Source organism: Mya arenaria, chromosome 6 (genome assembly GCF_026914265.1).
Source record: "Mya arenaria isolate MELC-2E11 chromosome 6, ASM2691426v1".
Lineage (NCBI taxonomy): Eukaryota > Metazoa > Mollusca > Bivalvia > Myida > Myidae > Mya > Mya arenaria.
The window spans coordinates 25,769,453-25,786,209 of NC_069127.1; the positions used below are offsets into that span (position 1 = coordinate 25,769,453).

The window sequence follows — 16,757 nt, forward strand, 5'->3', positions numbered from 1 at the left end:
ATGCACTAAATTGTCAGAGATATTTCTCGGCGTGGAAATATTATCGCATATCTGAGCAGTCAACATCGCTCTACCATAAAGAAAATGCTGAAACTGCCACACATCAATTATCATTCTCAGTAAAAACGATGCTTCTGTGAAAATGTTTAAATAATTTATAAACAAGAGAATTTGTGGCTTAGCTCGTACAAACTTATTCAAAACATTTCCGCTGTTTTGTATTTTTATTATTTCTCCAAAGACGTATTTCCCCTAAAATTGACGCCAGAGTGTCGGTTTTAAAACGAAAGTGAGGCTCTTAGTCGTAATTTGAAATAATCTTAATGTCATATGTTTGTTATCTAATGCTTATATCTGTGGACAGACATGTGGCTAGTATTAAAAACGAACACAAAGTTTAGGAAATAAAAGAAATCAATGTGTTGCCATCTGTGACGTTTAAACATACTGTTACGACTAAAAATCTTAAATGGCCCCCAAAACATTGTCAATAGTGTTCTCCTCTTCAGTATAGACCGAAATTGGATGCCTTAACTACTAATCAGCATTTGTTTTCATTGGTATAGATATAAAAACAATCAGCAAACAAAACCCTTTCGAATGAATAATGAGTTCAATATTATTAAATTTGGGTCACAGGCATCACAATAAAAATGTGACCTTAAGTGTGACCTTGACCTTCGGCGAGTCGAACGATTTACAAAATTGCATCTTGTAGTCTTATACTCTAAGATATTTTCTTTAGAATATAAAAACTGTACGAATTAATCATCGAGTCTAACTTTCAGATACTAGTATATTTATAATAAATATATTGTACCTTGTCCTTGACCTTGTTTGCAGACTCAAAAAACAAAACCAATCATAAAAATCTATATTATTGGTTGATGGACGCAAGATAAAGTCACCACACATGGTGCCATCCTGTTTAATACATACAATAAAGTTACAGCAGATCAATATTCAACTGATAATCATTAATAACTGAAACAGACGTCTATTTTAATAGTACATATCAATTTTGTATATTGTGTGATTATGTGTATCGTCTGCAACATAACTCGGTCTGCGTCCAACAGTGATATGGTACGTCCCCTCATGATCTATTTATTTTAAACGTTCTGTAATAAGACTCAGCAGGTGACCTCAGAGGTCAAGACTCAAGGGTCAGAGTCAATCATGCGGGACAAAGCGTATAAGTCTAAAACTCCCGTTTCAGTACGCGGTATTTATCTATTTATTTTAGGCGTTCGGTAATAAGATGCAACAAGGGAATATGGTGACCTCAATGTGAAGGGGGTCAAGGGTCAGACTCAACCATGCGGAACAAAGCTTTAATGCTGCACTCTCACAGATATACCATTTTTACAACTTTTTTTTGTCTTAGAAAGAGCAATTTTTTGCATAAATAATTGCAAACCAGTGATATAAGATTGCTGACAAAAAATCAGATCGTTGATTTCCATATTTCCGTTCGAAAATTGATGTTTTAGGCTAACGGTTTAAGAAAAATGCATAAAACATCAATTTTTGAACCTAAATATAAAAATCTGCGATCTCATTTTTGTCAACACTCTTAAATAACTGGTTCTAACGGATTTTCGCAAAAAATGACTCGTTCCAAGACAAAAAAAATAAAAAAAAGTTGTCAAAACGTTCAATGTGCAGCTTTAAGTCTAAACCCCCCTTTTTTGTACGCGGTATTTAGAGGCCTTTAGAGTAATCGGGACTCAGTGCGGTGGTACACAGTGCGCAAAAACTACAAAAATAGCATTTTTCGTTACACAGTTCAACGAAACTCCTTAAACATTATTTAGTACGCGGGATTGAGGTACACAACGAAGTAGTATTCCGTACGCAGGGAGGGACAGAGTGGGGGTGGAGGTGGGGGGGGGGGGGGGTCACCCGGTTATTCACCATGCCGTTCATCATACCGTTAAACCTGTAACGTTCACTAGTTTTGGTCGCCTAGTAGGAGATCGTACTTAACTTTAATAAGTTGTACACAGGTTATCTTTTGGCTTGATGACTCATTAAAACAATTTGATTTGTGAGTAGTTATTAATGGATAAATATTGACCAATCAATAAATATCTTGGATAACTTTGACCAAACTGATTTATACAATTGGCTGCTGACGACAATAATATTTATAAGGGTTTTAGCTAAAGTGTTATGGAATGGTGCTGCACCCTGTCCTTTTTTGGTAGCACCCTTCTGCCCTCCTGGAGACCAGCATGTGTTACCTTCTGCCTAAATAGGGTAAAATGCTTATATATTTCTTATTTGGTTATAACTTCATACAAACTTGACATATTTGGCAGTTTAAACCCTACTATTAACTTTAATTAGGCACAGTCCCTAGCATTTACCTTCAAATTTCTAAGATCCCATTTTTCACAGCCCGACACAATGTGTATTTTTCTCCCTTAGCATCCGGTCCCTTTTCTGCATTATCCTGCCCTTTATATAACCTGGCTAAACCCCTAAATATTAAATACACCATACAAAGACAATAGCTATATTCCTCATTTACTTCTCTGATTTCCTTAATTTGTTTATTTATATAATTATTTCTTTTCTATTACTTATCTTAATTTTGCTGGGTTTTTTTTTTCAAATCTGAAGATTTTAATACTTCAAACTAGAGGTAATTGGCCTTTAACGTAGGAACTAAGCTTCAGAATTATGGAAGGGTGCTGTACCCTGTCTTTCTTTGGAAGCACCATTCTGCCCTCATGGAGACCAGCATGTGCACCCTCCTGCCTTCAAGTAATTCAGTGCCCAAGAATGTCAAATATTTCGTTTGCTTTGATTAAAAACATATTCACCTTACATATTTGGCAAATGAAACCTACTATGACTTAAATTAAATACAATTCCTTACATTTCTGGTCAAATTCAATGTTCAAATTATTCACTGCCCGATAAAATATAATTGTTTCTTCCTTAGCACCCTGTCCCAATTCTGTAGAAATAGGAATGACGTCACCATTACGTCATATGTACTTCCGTTGTGTGGAAAATTCTCAATAAAAAAAAGTTCTTATGATTGATAGACATGTTTTCACATGCTCAATACACTGTAAATAAAAAATATCATTATTCCTCAAACTTGTATACCTTAAGTATCTATACTTGCTTGATTTATCATTGAGAGTAGAGATTAAAGCATAAACCGCTGCCCTATAGTTGAAAGGTCATTTTGGAAGAACTGTCATGGCGGACGGTGCAATTTTTAAAGTTTGTTTTTCAAGTGGAGTGATTTTTCTTAGGAATAACTTGACCCCCCTTTTTTATTGGCTTAAACGGTAATTTAAAGCTTGTTCTTTAAGAATATATGTGGTTATCATAGCCTGCATTCGCTCGAAATGCCTTTAAATGTTGTCTAAAAATTATAATTTTACATTGAATCATATAGGGAATAACAATGGTGGTGTGTAACCAGAACCCTGTCTTTATATTACCTGGCTTAAACTCCTAGTATTAAAAAAAACATACAAAGACAAAAGCAATATTCCTCCTTTACTTTTCTGATTTTCCGTAAACTGTTTATGTATATAATTAATTTCATTTCTACTTCTTACCTTACTTTTGTTGATTTTGTTTTTACTCCAAAATTTCAGATAATTTTAATACTTCAAACTTTAGCTAATGGGCCTTTAACGCCACTAATAAAAAGGCAGCCTATGTCCAAGGCTTTAACTAAAGCTGCCCTCTCACAGATTGACAGTTTTGACCTGTTTTAGTTTTTGTCTCAGAATCAGCTAATTTTGGTACCAATGCCTTCAATACAGTCATATAAGATAACTCGCAATAGAACAGATCTCAACTGTTTGGAAAGCTGCCGAAAACTTATTTTATCTTAAAGTGTTAGTAACGCTTATACTAAGTTATAGCCATAAAACATCAATTTTCGAACGTAAATATGAAAAACTGCGATCTCATCTTTTGTCACTAGTCTTATATCATTGGTTTTAAGACATCTACGCAAAAATTGGCTCAAAGACAAATACTAAAAAAAAGGTGTAAACACGGTCAATCTGTGAGAGTGCAGCTTTAAAGGGAAATACGGTAGGAAATAATTTTGATTACAGTGAATTTAAATCTTAAAACCTGGTTTCAGCCACATCCTCTGGTGAAATCAAATACACATGTACATAAATTAAATGAAAATAACCGTGAAAATTTAATCCATTCCAGATATAAAGGAGCACTGTTTTCCTAGAGGCTAACTAGGTTATTATTTAAAATGCAGACATAATGGCAATATGGTATGTTACGAACCTGGGAATATCATTATACACGTTGAAACTGCTTGTTATATACTCTTATTACAAATTTTGCTATTTTTCTCATTTTCTCTCTCAAATTTCACAAAAAATGCGTATACGTAAATACTTGAAAATCATAAACGTAGCAATCATTAAGATACACTATAGACAATTTAATTACTGTAATGTATGCATCTTGAATTGGTTATGTTTTTTTTTTGGTAGTTTGTCTTAATCGACCTGTTCAAGCGGTATTACAAAAGAATAGTAAACTTATTTCAGTTCTTCAAAACAATTTCAGTATCTTAATTGAGAAAATGAAATTCGGAGGAAGAAAAAAATATATCAATTATTAACATTCCTCTTGATTTTTAATATCAATTAATGCACGTGTATACATTTTACTCGTGCACCATTCTGTATGATAGCTTGACAAGATTATTCCCGCTCAATCATTACCTTACTCAAAATGTTACAACTATTGAGGAATAAATCTATCATATTATAAACCTTTACTATTATTAACGATCCTCTTTTAAAGCAGCACTCTCACAGATTGAACGTTTTGACATTTTTTTTTTTATTTTTTTGTCTTGGAACGTACCATTTTTTTGCGAAAATCCATGGAAACCAGTTAAAAAAGACTGCTGACAAAAAATAGATCGCAGATATTTGTATTTAAGTTAAAAAAAATGATGTTTTATGCATTTTTCTTAAACCGTTAGTAGGCCACAAAAAATCACTTTTCGAACAAAAATATGAAAATCTACGATCTGATTTTTAGTCAGCAATCTTATATCATTGGTTTGAAGATATTTACCGAAAAAAATTGCTCTTTCCAAGACAAAAAATAAAAAAAAGTTGTAAAAATGGTAAATCTGTGAGAGTGCAGCTTTAACAGAGTACCTATTGTTTATCAACTTTTACCTTATTTGTACCGGTACATAAACGATGGTAATTGTAAATATCATTTCACGTAACAGCCGTTCCTCCATGAATCATATAATTAAAAACAACTTCATTGTCAATAATTTCCCAATCATCAACATTAGCATTGTAATATCACATCAGCGCTGAGCACAGAAATATACTTTGTAATAACATTTGATTATCAATTTAATAAATGATTTAAAAAAAAGCTCTTCCTCATAAGAACACTCTGTAAGTATCAGTTTTCTTAATAACTCCATTACAAACTACAATTCGAAAGTAATGACCACTCATGTGTCAAGTACATTGTAAAACAATATGGTACGATTTTAACTTAAAATATAAAACAATCTTATTTCCATCTTAAACATTATTGATGCCAATAGAATTATTTGCAATAAATACGCCACTGAACAAAACCATTTACCCGTGCTGGTACGATGAGAAAGCATAAGTTAATACATATTTCCAATCAAAGCATTAATAATGCCAATACGATTATTTGCGATCAATAATTATCGATGATAGAACCTACCTCCATATGCATCCATGCATCCGATGTCCTTCCTACTCCGAGCTCCGCAGCCGTCTACAATATTAATCAATGCTCTTTTTTACTTTAAACGTCCCGTTTCAAATTTCCAAACTATTGCCCCATCTATTGCCCGTTTCTATAGCGACCGCTCCGAACATAATAATTTTATTAGATGCAGTATCTTTTCACTGAATTCCATTTAGCATCGTACGGGATAATTAGATAGACCAGGCTATAATTCTATATTGATTTGATATTACATGAGCGCGTTTCTGTTAAGCAATATTATTATAAACATGGTCCAATAACGCTCCAAACTCTTCAGTTTAGCATACTAGAGGAAATAACGGGCCATTATTATTGCAATTATAGTTAAGCACAAATATTATTCACATATGTAAACTGTATTATACGAGTGAAACTTGATTCTGCATTGAATTATGTTGCTGGGGAGAGAAATAAGGTGAATATAGGTCAGGCCGGAGTATAAAACTTTGTAAATGAATTATATTAAGAATGCTTTTCTTATCGAGTTCGCTTGATAAAACCAATTATTTTACACTTAATTTCGCCTTGAAATTTTATACACGATTATACGCGTATACTGAACGATAAAATACAATTATTTCGTTATGTTTACAAGCAGTTAGTTTGTCAAGCTTCCCCGTACCTTGTAAAATAAGTTTAATGCATTAAATTATATTGTTTAACATTTCGTTTGAGCGTGACATCAAAGGGAACTGGTAGAATTTTCGGCTAATTTAATTTACAAGCAGCAGGAAACTAATACTTTAGGGACTTGAGCTTTGTTTGAAATAATAACACTTGTAGGTCATTCAAATTCATTTACATAAGAAATAACTTAAAGAGGCGTCTTATGTGGCTAATTTTGCCCGAATATGAACTCTGATATCAGTATATAATTTTTTGTTTGTTGATGCTATTACACAGTCATCTAAATATCTTTGTTCTTCAAAGTAGTCTTAACATTGCCATTATCTTTAGTCTTCAAAGAAGTCTTAACATTGTCATAAGCTTTGTCCTTCAAAGAAGTCTTAACATTGCCATTATCTTTAGTCTTCAAAGAAGTCTTAACATTGTCATAAACTTTGTCCTTCAAAGTAGTCTTAACATTGCCATTATCTTTAGTCTTCAAAGAAGTCTTAACATTGTCATAAGCTTCGTCCTTCAAAGAAGTCTTAACATTGCCATTATCTTTAGTCTTCAAAGAAGTCTTAACATTGTCATAAGCTTTGTCCTTCAAAGAAGTATTAACATTGCCATTATCTTTGTCCTTCAAAGTAGTCGTAACATTGCCATTAGCTCTGTTCTTCGAAGTAGTCTTAACATTGCCATTATCTATATTCTTCAAAGAAGTCGTAACATTGTCATTATCTCTGTTATTCAAAGTAATCTTAACTTTGCCATTATCTCTGTTCTTCGCAAGTATCTTAACATTGTCATTAATTCAGTTCTTATGATGTCATCTTTACATTGGGATTAATTATGTTCTTCACAGTGGTCTTTGCATTGATATCAACTCTATTCTTACACTGTTATCTTAACATTGGCAATAACTCTGTTCTTCGTAGAAATATTTCACATTGGTATTAACTCTGTTCTATACACTACTCGTTATATAGGCATTAGCTCTGTTCTCAACATTAATCTTTACGTTGACATAAACTCCATTTGTCACAGTAATCTTGACATTGGCTTTAACGCTGTTCTTCACAGTTGTATTTACATTGCCATTAACTCTGTTCTCAACAGTAGTCTGCACATTGACAAGGACTCTGTTCTACACAGTTATCTTTAGATTTGCATTAACTCTGTTATTCACAGTAGTCTTTACATTGGCATTAACCCTTTTCTTATCAGTAGTCTTTACATTGGCATTAACTCTGTTCTCGACTGTAGTCTTCACATTGACATTAACTTTGTTCTTCACAGTAGTCTTTACATTGACATTAACTCTGTTCTCAACTGTAGTCTTTACATTGACATTGACTCTGTTCTTCACAGTAGTCTTTACATTGACATTGACTCTGTTCTACACAGTAGTCTTTTCATTGACATTAACTCTGTTCTCAAAAGTAGTCTGCACATTGACAAGAACTCTGTTCTACACAGTAATTTTTAGATTGGCATTAACTCTGTTCTTCACAATAGTCTTAACATTGACACTGACTCTGTTCTCAACAGTAGTCTTAACATTGACATTAACTTTGTTCTTCACAGTAGTCTTTACATTGACATTAACTCTGTTCTCGACTGTAGTCTTAACATTGACATTAACTCTGTTCTACGTAGTAGTCTTTACATTGACATTAACTCAGTTTTCAACAGTAGTCTGCACATTGACAAGGACTCTGTTCTACACAGTAATCCTTAGATTGGCATTAACTCTGTTCTTCACAGTAGTCTTTACATTGACATTTACTTTGTTCTCACGCAGTAAGCTTTACATTTGCATAAACTCTGTTTAAACGCGGTTATCATGAAATTTACACTGTTATTACACTCTAATCGTTCCATTGGCGTTAACTTTCTTCACCAAAGTAATCTTTACATTGCAAATAACAGAGTTCGTCACAGCAGTATTTACATTCGCATTCACTTCGTTCTCACACCGTTATCTTGTTATTTACTCTGTATTTTCACACTTGTCGTTACATTGGCTATTAACTCTTTTCTTCACTTTTATCTTTAGATTGGCATTGACGTTGTTGTTCACAGTGGTCTTTAACATTGCCATCAACTCTGAACTAACAAAGTATGTTTTACATTGGCATTACTCGTAATTCTGTTCTTCACAGTAAACTTTACATTGGCATTAACTCTGTTTTTACGCTGTTATATAAAGATCTACATTTACTATATTCTTTACAAAAATCTGTCCGATGTCATTAACTCTATTCTTCAGAGAAATCTTTACATAAACATTAACTCTGTTCTTAACAGAAATCATTACACAGACACTTATTCTGTTCTTTACAGGAATCTTTTCATTGACATCATTTTTGTTCTTATATTGTAGTATTTACATCGACATTATCTTTATTCTTCACTATGATCTTTACATTGAAATCAACTCTGTTTTTACACACTAACTGTTCCATCGTGCATCTTCATAGAAATCAACCACTGATTAACAGTGTTCTTCACAGTAGTCTTACATTGGAAATAAATCTGTTCTTTCTCCGCAATCTTGACATTTACTTTGTTAAACAAACATATCGCTACATTGGCATTAACTCGTTTCTTCACCTTTGATCTTTACATTGGCATTAACGTTGATGTTCATAGTAGTCATTCATTTCTTTGGCATCAGCTTTGAACTAACAAAGTGTTTTTACATTGGCATTATTCGTTATTCTTTTTTTCACAGTAAATTTTACATCGGCATTAACTCTGTTCTTAAACTGTTATGTTCAAATTTATATTAACTATGTTTTTCACAGAAATCCGTACATTGGCATCAACTCTTTACTAAACAAAAGCCTTTACAGCAATCTTAACATTGGCATTAAGTCTGTTATATTTAGATTGACATTAGCTATGTTATTTACAGATATCCGTACACTGGCATTAACTCTGTTCCTTAGAGAAGTCTAAACATTGACATTAACACTGTTCTTCACATTGATCTTAACATAGACAATAGCTCTGTCCTTATGCTGTCATCTTTACATTGGAATTAATTTTGTTCTTCACAGTAATATTAACACTGGCATTAACTTTGTTTGTTATTTTATATTTTCATTGGCGTTACCGTTGATCATCACAGCAGTCTACACATAAATCTTTATTTTTTTTGTGTAGTCCAAACTACCTGTCCCTTATACACTACAATATTCAAAGTCTTTTACCGAAATTGGATTTACTTACAACTGAGCTAGCCTCCTTTGATATTCTTACCTTTTCGGAAACGTGGTTAGCTTCTTCAATATTAGACGACCAAATTCTTATTCCTGGATTTTCGCGACCGGCCCGGCGAGATCGTTGCGGTGATTCGTATGGTGGTGTTGCCGCTTATATCAAAGAAGGTATCAATTTTAAAAGAAGAAACGATTTAGAATTAAATGATATCGAGTGTCTTTGGTTGGAAATTAAGATCCGCACAACTAAACGTATTCTGCTTGGTGTCTTCTGTCGACCTCCTAATTCAGGTAACAACTACTTTAATAACATTGAAAACTCAATAGGCTTGGCGAGAGAAAGCGGTATTGATGATATTATTGTAACAGGTGATTTCAATCTTGACATTCAAGTTAATAATTCAGGGCGTAAGATTCATTCCCTATCACAGCAGTTTGGCTTTGAGCAATGTATCTCAGAACCAACACATTTTACTGAGCATTCGTCCTCAATTATAGACCTCTTATTCGTCTCTAACTCAAACTCCCTTGTCCATAGTGGTGTTGGTGAGCCTTTTCTCGAGCAAAACATTCGATTTCATTGCCCTGTATTTAGAATTTTTAGATACCAAAAATCAGTACAGAAGTTATCTCATCGTAAAGTATGGAAATATGATAATGGCAATTATGTACAATTACGACAGAAGCTTTCGGATACTGATTGGACAACTGTTAGAAATGCTAATATAGACCTGTTTACCTCTAATCTAACACGAACTATTACTGATATTGCCGGCAGTTGTATTCCAAGCAAGGCAGTAAATATTTATCCAAATGAACCTCCTTGGATGAACGCTAGCATTAAATTAAAAATCCGGCAACGAAAACGTGCCTTTAGAAAAGCTAAAAGCTCAAACAATCCGACACATTGGACAAGGTTCCGCAGCTTGCGAAAGAAAGTAGTTGCTCTTGTTCGTAGTTCTAAATCACTTTATTTTGATAAACTTGCTTTGAATCTCAAATCCAGTGAGCTCAGTTCAAAGGACTGGTGGAAAACTTTAAAATCATTTATCACTCCGACAACATCAAGGGGCATTCCGTCACTAGTCAGTTCACTTGATGGTGAACTTATTACGGATGAACAACATAAGGCGGATATTCTCAATGACTTTTTTGTCCGCCAAGCATACGTTGACGACTCTAGTCAAGCTGTTCCCCAACATGAAATTAGAGCTGAACAAGAAAAACTAGAATCCTTAAATCATTTTACCATCAGAGGTTCAGGATGCAATTGATTGTCTCAAGACAAGTAAAGCATCGGGCCCAGATGGCATTAATAATCGTATCCTACGTGAAGCATCTGTCCAACTTAGCCAACCTTTATGTGAATTGTTTAATGTTTCGCTTAATTCTTCGGTTATGCCATTAGAATGGAAATGTTCAAATGTCTGCGCCGTCTTCAAAAAAGGTGATCCTTTAAACCCCTCTAACTATCGCTCAATCTCTCTTCTTAATACAATGGAAAAGGTCTTTGAAAGAATTGTATTTAAACATGTATTTAATTTCCTTCGTGATTCACACTTCTTTACCAGTTTCCAATCAGGTTTTATGCCCGGTGACTCTACTGTTAACCAATTAACTTATCTCTATAATACATTTTGTCAAGCTCTCGACGATGGACTTGAAATAAGAGTTGTCTTTTTCGATAAAGTAAAGCCTTTGATAAGGTTTGGCATCGTGGCCTATTGTACAAACTTGAACAAGCAGGACTTTTTGGTCGTATACTGTCTTGGTTTTCCAATTACTTAGGAAATAGGTCTCAGCGCGTTGTAATTCCAGGAGCTACTTCCTCATTATCTGAGATTAAAGCTGGAGTCCCACAGGGATCAATTCTTGGTCCTCTTTTGTTCCTCGTATACATCAATGATATTGTTAAGGAGGTTGATTCAAATATAAACCTTTTTGCGGATGATACGAGTCTCTTTGTTATTGTCGACTCCCCTCAGTCTACAGCCTTAAAACTACAGAATGATATTAACAAAATATCTCTCTGGGCCGACGAATGGCTCGTTAAGCTCAATCCATCAAAATCAGAATCAATGGTCATATCTCGTAAAAGAAATAAACCCATTCACCCACCAGTGAATATGTTCGACACAGCTATTCCTTCTGTTGAATCTCACAAACACCTTGGCATTTTTCTCTCTGGTGATTGCAGTTGTCATGCTCATATTAACTACATCAAAGATAAAGCCTGGTCCAGAGTTAATATAATGAAACGTCTTCGTTATCTACTTGATAGGCGGTCTCTGGAGGTAATATTTCTTTCCTTTATTAGGCCTCTCTTGGAGTATGCAGATGCTATCTGGGATAATTGTACACAATACGAAAAAGACGAACTGGATAAAATACAAAACGAATGTGCACGTATAGTTACTGGTTGTACTAGGCTTGTTTCTCTGCATTTACTACAAATTGAATCTGGTTGGGAAACTTAAAGTACTAGACGCGAGAAACACAAACTTCTTCTCTTCTTTAAAATGAAAAATGGTTTTACGCCAGATTACTTGTCGGTTTTGGTTCCCCAGACAGTAGAACAAGCTTCATCAAGAACACTTAGAAATTCATCCAATATATCTAGTTTCCGAGCCCGCACATCTTTGTATATGAATTAATTCCTACCTTCTACAATATCTGCATGGAATTCTCTTCCAGTTGACGCAAAGGCTATAAACAATATCGTTGGTTTTAAATCATACCTCTATTCTGATAAGCCCAAAACACTTAGAATATTTTATTACGGGAAACGCCGGCTTCAGGTCCTGCACACTCGCCTACGCAACGATTGTAGTTCCCCGAATCACCATCTCTATGTTAAAAATATTGTTCCCTCACCATTTTGCATGTGTGGAAGACAGGAGACTACATACCACTATCTCTTTATTTGTCCTCTCTTTACTGAACAAAGGCAAAATATGTTTAATACTGTTCAATCTCTAACTGAAGTTACCCTCCGTTGCTTACTATATGGTGATGACACACTGACTGAAGAGCAAAATAGTACTCTGTTTGATGCAGTTCATCGTTTTATTTATTTGTCAAAAAGATTTGAAAGCCAGTGATCGACTCAAACCACCAACACTAACACATCTTTTACTTTGTCTCCTTCTTTTCTTCTTCGTTCTTTCTCATACTATATTTTTTCTACCTCAATACAGTTGATTAATTTAAAATAAAGATTTTTTTCTTAAATAAATGTTTTTGCATTTAACGTCTATCATTCAATTGCCTAAATTTTAAACATTATTCAATATGAGCTTGTACATTAATATGATTATAACTCCACTAGTATCCGCCTCAAATGCTAATTGTAACTAACAGGGAAAGGAACTCTATTAGTTTATTTCTACCGTTCCAATCCTGAAATTTGATTATGCATTTGTATTGAAATGTTGATACATTTTGCTCAATAAAATGTTTGAACCAACTCTGTTTGTTATTTTATATTTTCATTGGCGTTAACGTTGATCATCACAGTAGTCTGCACATAAATCTTTACATTGGCATTAACTCTGTTTTCCACAGTAATCTTTACATTGGCATTAGCTCTGCTATCCACAGTAGCCTTAACATTGACATTAAGTATGTTTTCCACTTAATCATTACACAGGCGTTAACGCTGTTCATAACAAAAGACTTCACTTGAATCTTTACATTGACATTAACTCTGTAAGACACATTATTCTATACATTGACAACAATTCTTTCTTCACATTTATGATAACATTGACATTATCTCTATTCTTCACAGTAGTCTTTACGTTGGAATTGAATCTGTCTGTCACTCCATCTTTACATAAGCGTTTAATTCTTCATCAGAGTTGTCTTCACAAGAATCTTGACATCGACACTCACTCTGTTCTTTACAGTAATCTTGACCTTGGCACTAACTCTGGTTTTCACAGTCGTGTTAACATTGGCATTAAGTCTTTTTTTCACTATATCTTTAAATGGGCGTTAAATTTGTGTATCACAGAAGTCTGAACATGAAGCTTTACATTGACATTGACTCTGTTCGTTACATTATTCTATACAATGACATTATCTTTAAACTTGTATGGATTTGTTCTTCAAAGTGATGTTAATATTGCCATTGACACTGTTCTTCATAGTGATCTTCACATTGGCATTCACTGTGTTATTCACAGTAGTATTCACATAGACAGTATCTCTGTTTTTGGGGGGTTTTCATTGGCGTTTACTTTGTTCACCACATGAGTCTATACATGAATCTTTACATCGGCATTAAATCTGTTCTTCAAATACTCATAAAAATTGTCATTATGCATGATTTGTGTATGGCTTTGTTCTATCTATTATTATTTACATTGGCACAAATTTCGTTCTTCACAGTAATCTTTACATTGGCATAAAATATGTTCTTCGCAGTAATCTTTACATTGGCATAAATTATGTTCTGCACAGTAATCTTTGCAATGGCTTTGAGTTTGTTTTCAAATTAATATTTAATAGGCGTTGACTTTAAATATAACAGTTCTCTTCACATGAATCTTGACATTGACGACACTAACTCCGCTAGTCAAATCATTATATACATCTGTTTTCACATCATTCTTTAAATTGGCATTAACTCTGTTCTAAACAGTAAATCTTTACATTGACATTGACTTTGTATTTCACTTCATTTTGACATGGGCGTAAACTTTGGCATTCAATCTTCAATGGCATTATCTTTAAACTGACATTGGCTTTGTTTTTCACAGTGATCTTAGCATTTGAATTTACACTGTTATTCATAGTGATCTTTAAGTTGACATTAACTCTGTTCTTCACATTTTTCTTGACATTGGCATCATTTATGTTCTTCATAATCTTTATATTGCCATTCACTCTATTCTTCACAGTAATCTTCACATTGGTATTTATTTTGTTCTTGATAGTAATCCATTGGCATCAGTTCTGTTCTTTACAGTAGTCTTTACATTGGCATGTAGTATGTTTCCCACATAACCTTTACTCTGTTCATTACAGTAGTCTTTACATGAATCTTCACATTTAAACTATGTCCGTTCGACACATTACTTTATACATTGGCAATAATTCTGTTCTTCATAGTAATATTTACATTGGCATTATGTCTGTTATAACTTTATCTTAACATTGGCGTTACCAATGTTCATCACAGTAACCTATAAATGAATCTTTACATTGGCATTACTTCTGTTCTTCACAATATACTATACATTGGCATTGGCATTTAACTGGCTTGGTTCTTCACAGCGATCTTTACATTGGCATTAGCTCTGTTAATCACAGTAACATTGGCATAAATTATATTATTCACAGTAATCTTGACATGGGCATGAGCTCCGTTCTCCACAGTATTCTCTACTGGCATTAATACTGTTTTTCACAGAACTATTTACATTGGCATTGGCGTTATCTCACATGGGCGTTAATTATGTTCATTACAGTAGTCTTCACATGACTCTCTAAATTGGCATTAGTTCTGTTCTTCACATAATTCTATACGTAGCATTATCTTTAAATGGGTTGTGTCCTTGTTCTTCACAGTGATCTTTGCATTGGCATTTACTCTGTTCCTCACAGTGATCTTTACATTGACATTGACTCTGTTATTCAAAGAGATCATAACGTTGGCATTAACTCTGTTCTCCTCAGTAGTCTTTACATTGGCATTAACTCCACAGTGATCCTTACATTGGAATTAACTCTGTTCCTCACAGTTATTTTTACATTGGCATTTTCTCTGTTCCTCATAGTGATCTTAACACTGATAAAACTCTGTTTCTCGCAGTGATCTTTACATCTGTTCTCCACAGTAGTCTTTACATTGACATCGGCTCTGTTCCTTTCAGTGATCTTTACGTTGGAATTGGCTTTGTTCATCCCAGTGATCTTTACATTGACATAAACTCTGTTCTCCACAGTAGTGTTGACGTTGACACAGGCTCTGTCCTTCACAGTGGTCATTACATTGACATTGAATCTGTTTGTCACATTGATCTTAACATTGTCATTAGGGATGCAAACGAATGGCAAAACTGATATTCGAATATTCGGTAATTCTTTCGATCAAATATTCGAATATTCGATTACCAAAATACATATTTTAAAAGATGTAAGTAACTACTATAATAATTCGCTAAAGTAATAGCCGGGGCATTTTTGCCCTACTTTGTCGTACAATTTGTCATACAATCTGTTTTCCACAGCGATCTTTACTTTGGCATAACTCTGTTCCTCACAGTAATCTTTACATTTGCATTGACTCTATTCTCCATAGTGATCTTAACATAGGGTATGAATCTGTTCCTCACAGTGATCTTTTGATTGGCGTTGGCTCTTTCCCCCACAGTGATCTTTACATTGGCATTGACTCTGTTCATCACAGTGATCTTTACATTGGCTTTGGCAATGTTCCTAACAGTGATCTTTACATTGGGTATGACTCTGTTCCTCACAGTGATCTTTACATTGGCGTTGGCTCTTTTCTTCACAGTGATCTTTACATTGGCTTTGCTTTGTTCTCCACAGTAGTCTTTACATTAGCATTGGCTCTGTTCCTCACAGTGATCTTTACATTGGCATTGACTCTGTTCATCACAGTAATCTTTACTTTGGCATTAACTCTGATCTCCACAATGAGATTTACATTGGCATTGACTCTGTTCTTCACCGTAATCTTACATTTGCATTAACTCTGTTCTCCACAGTGATCTTTACATTGGCATTGACTCTGTTCCTCACAGTGATTTTTACATCGACATTTGGTTCTGTTCTCCACAGCGATCTTTACATTGACATAGGGTCTGTTCTCCACAGTAGTAATTTAATTGGTATTTGCTCTTTTCCTCGCAGTGTACTTTAAATTTATATTAACTACCCTAGTCTCCAAAATGATCTTTACATTGGCATTGACTCTGTTCCTAACAGTGATCTTAACATTGGCATTGGCTCTGTTTCTCACAGTGATGTCTTCATTGGCGTTGTTTTGTTCTCCACATTAGTCTTGACATTGGCATTAACTCTGTTCTCCAGAGTGATCTTTACATTGGCATTGGCTTTGTGTCTCACAGTGATTTTTACATTGTCATTAACATCGTACTCACAGTG

General features: G+C 34.2%; 1 protein-coding gene across 3 annotated transcripts in view; it reads right to left on the minus strand.

The window, feature by feature from the left end:
* LOC128238376 (uncharacterized) overlaps positions 1-5,858 on the minus strand; it is a 20,843-nt gene extending 14,985 nt beyond the window's left edge. For 2 of the 3 annotated variants that reach the window (XM_052954234.1, XM_052954233.1), the window contains exon 1: positions 5,740-5,858. In XM_052954234.1, the coding sequence (XP_052810194.1) occupies positions 5,740-5,751 (12 nt within the window). In that variant the 5' untranslated portion in view covers positions 5,752-5,858. Of the gene's footprint in view, positions 1-5,201; positions 5,329-5,739 lie in introns of those variants that run through there. The other variant, XM_052954239.1, reaches the window with a different exon arrangement.
* Positions 5,859-16,757: the final 10,899 nt, after the last annotated feature.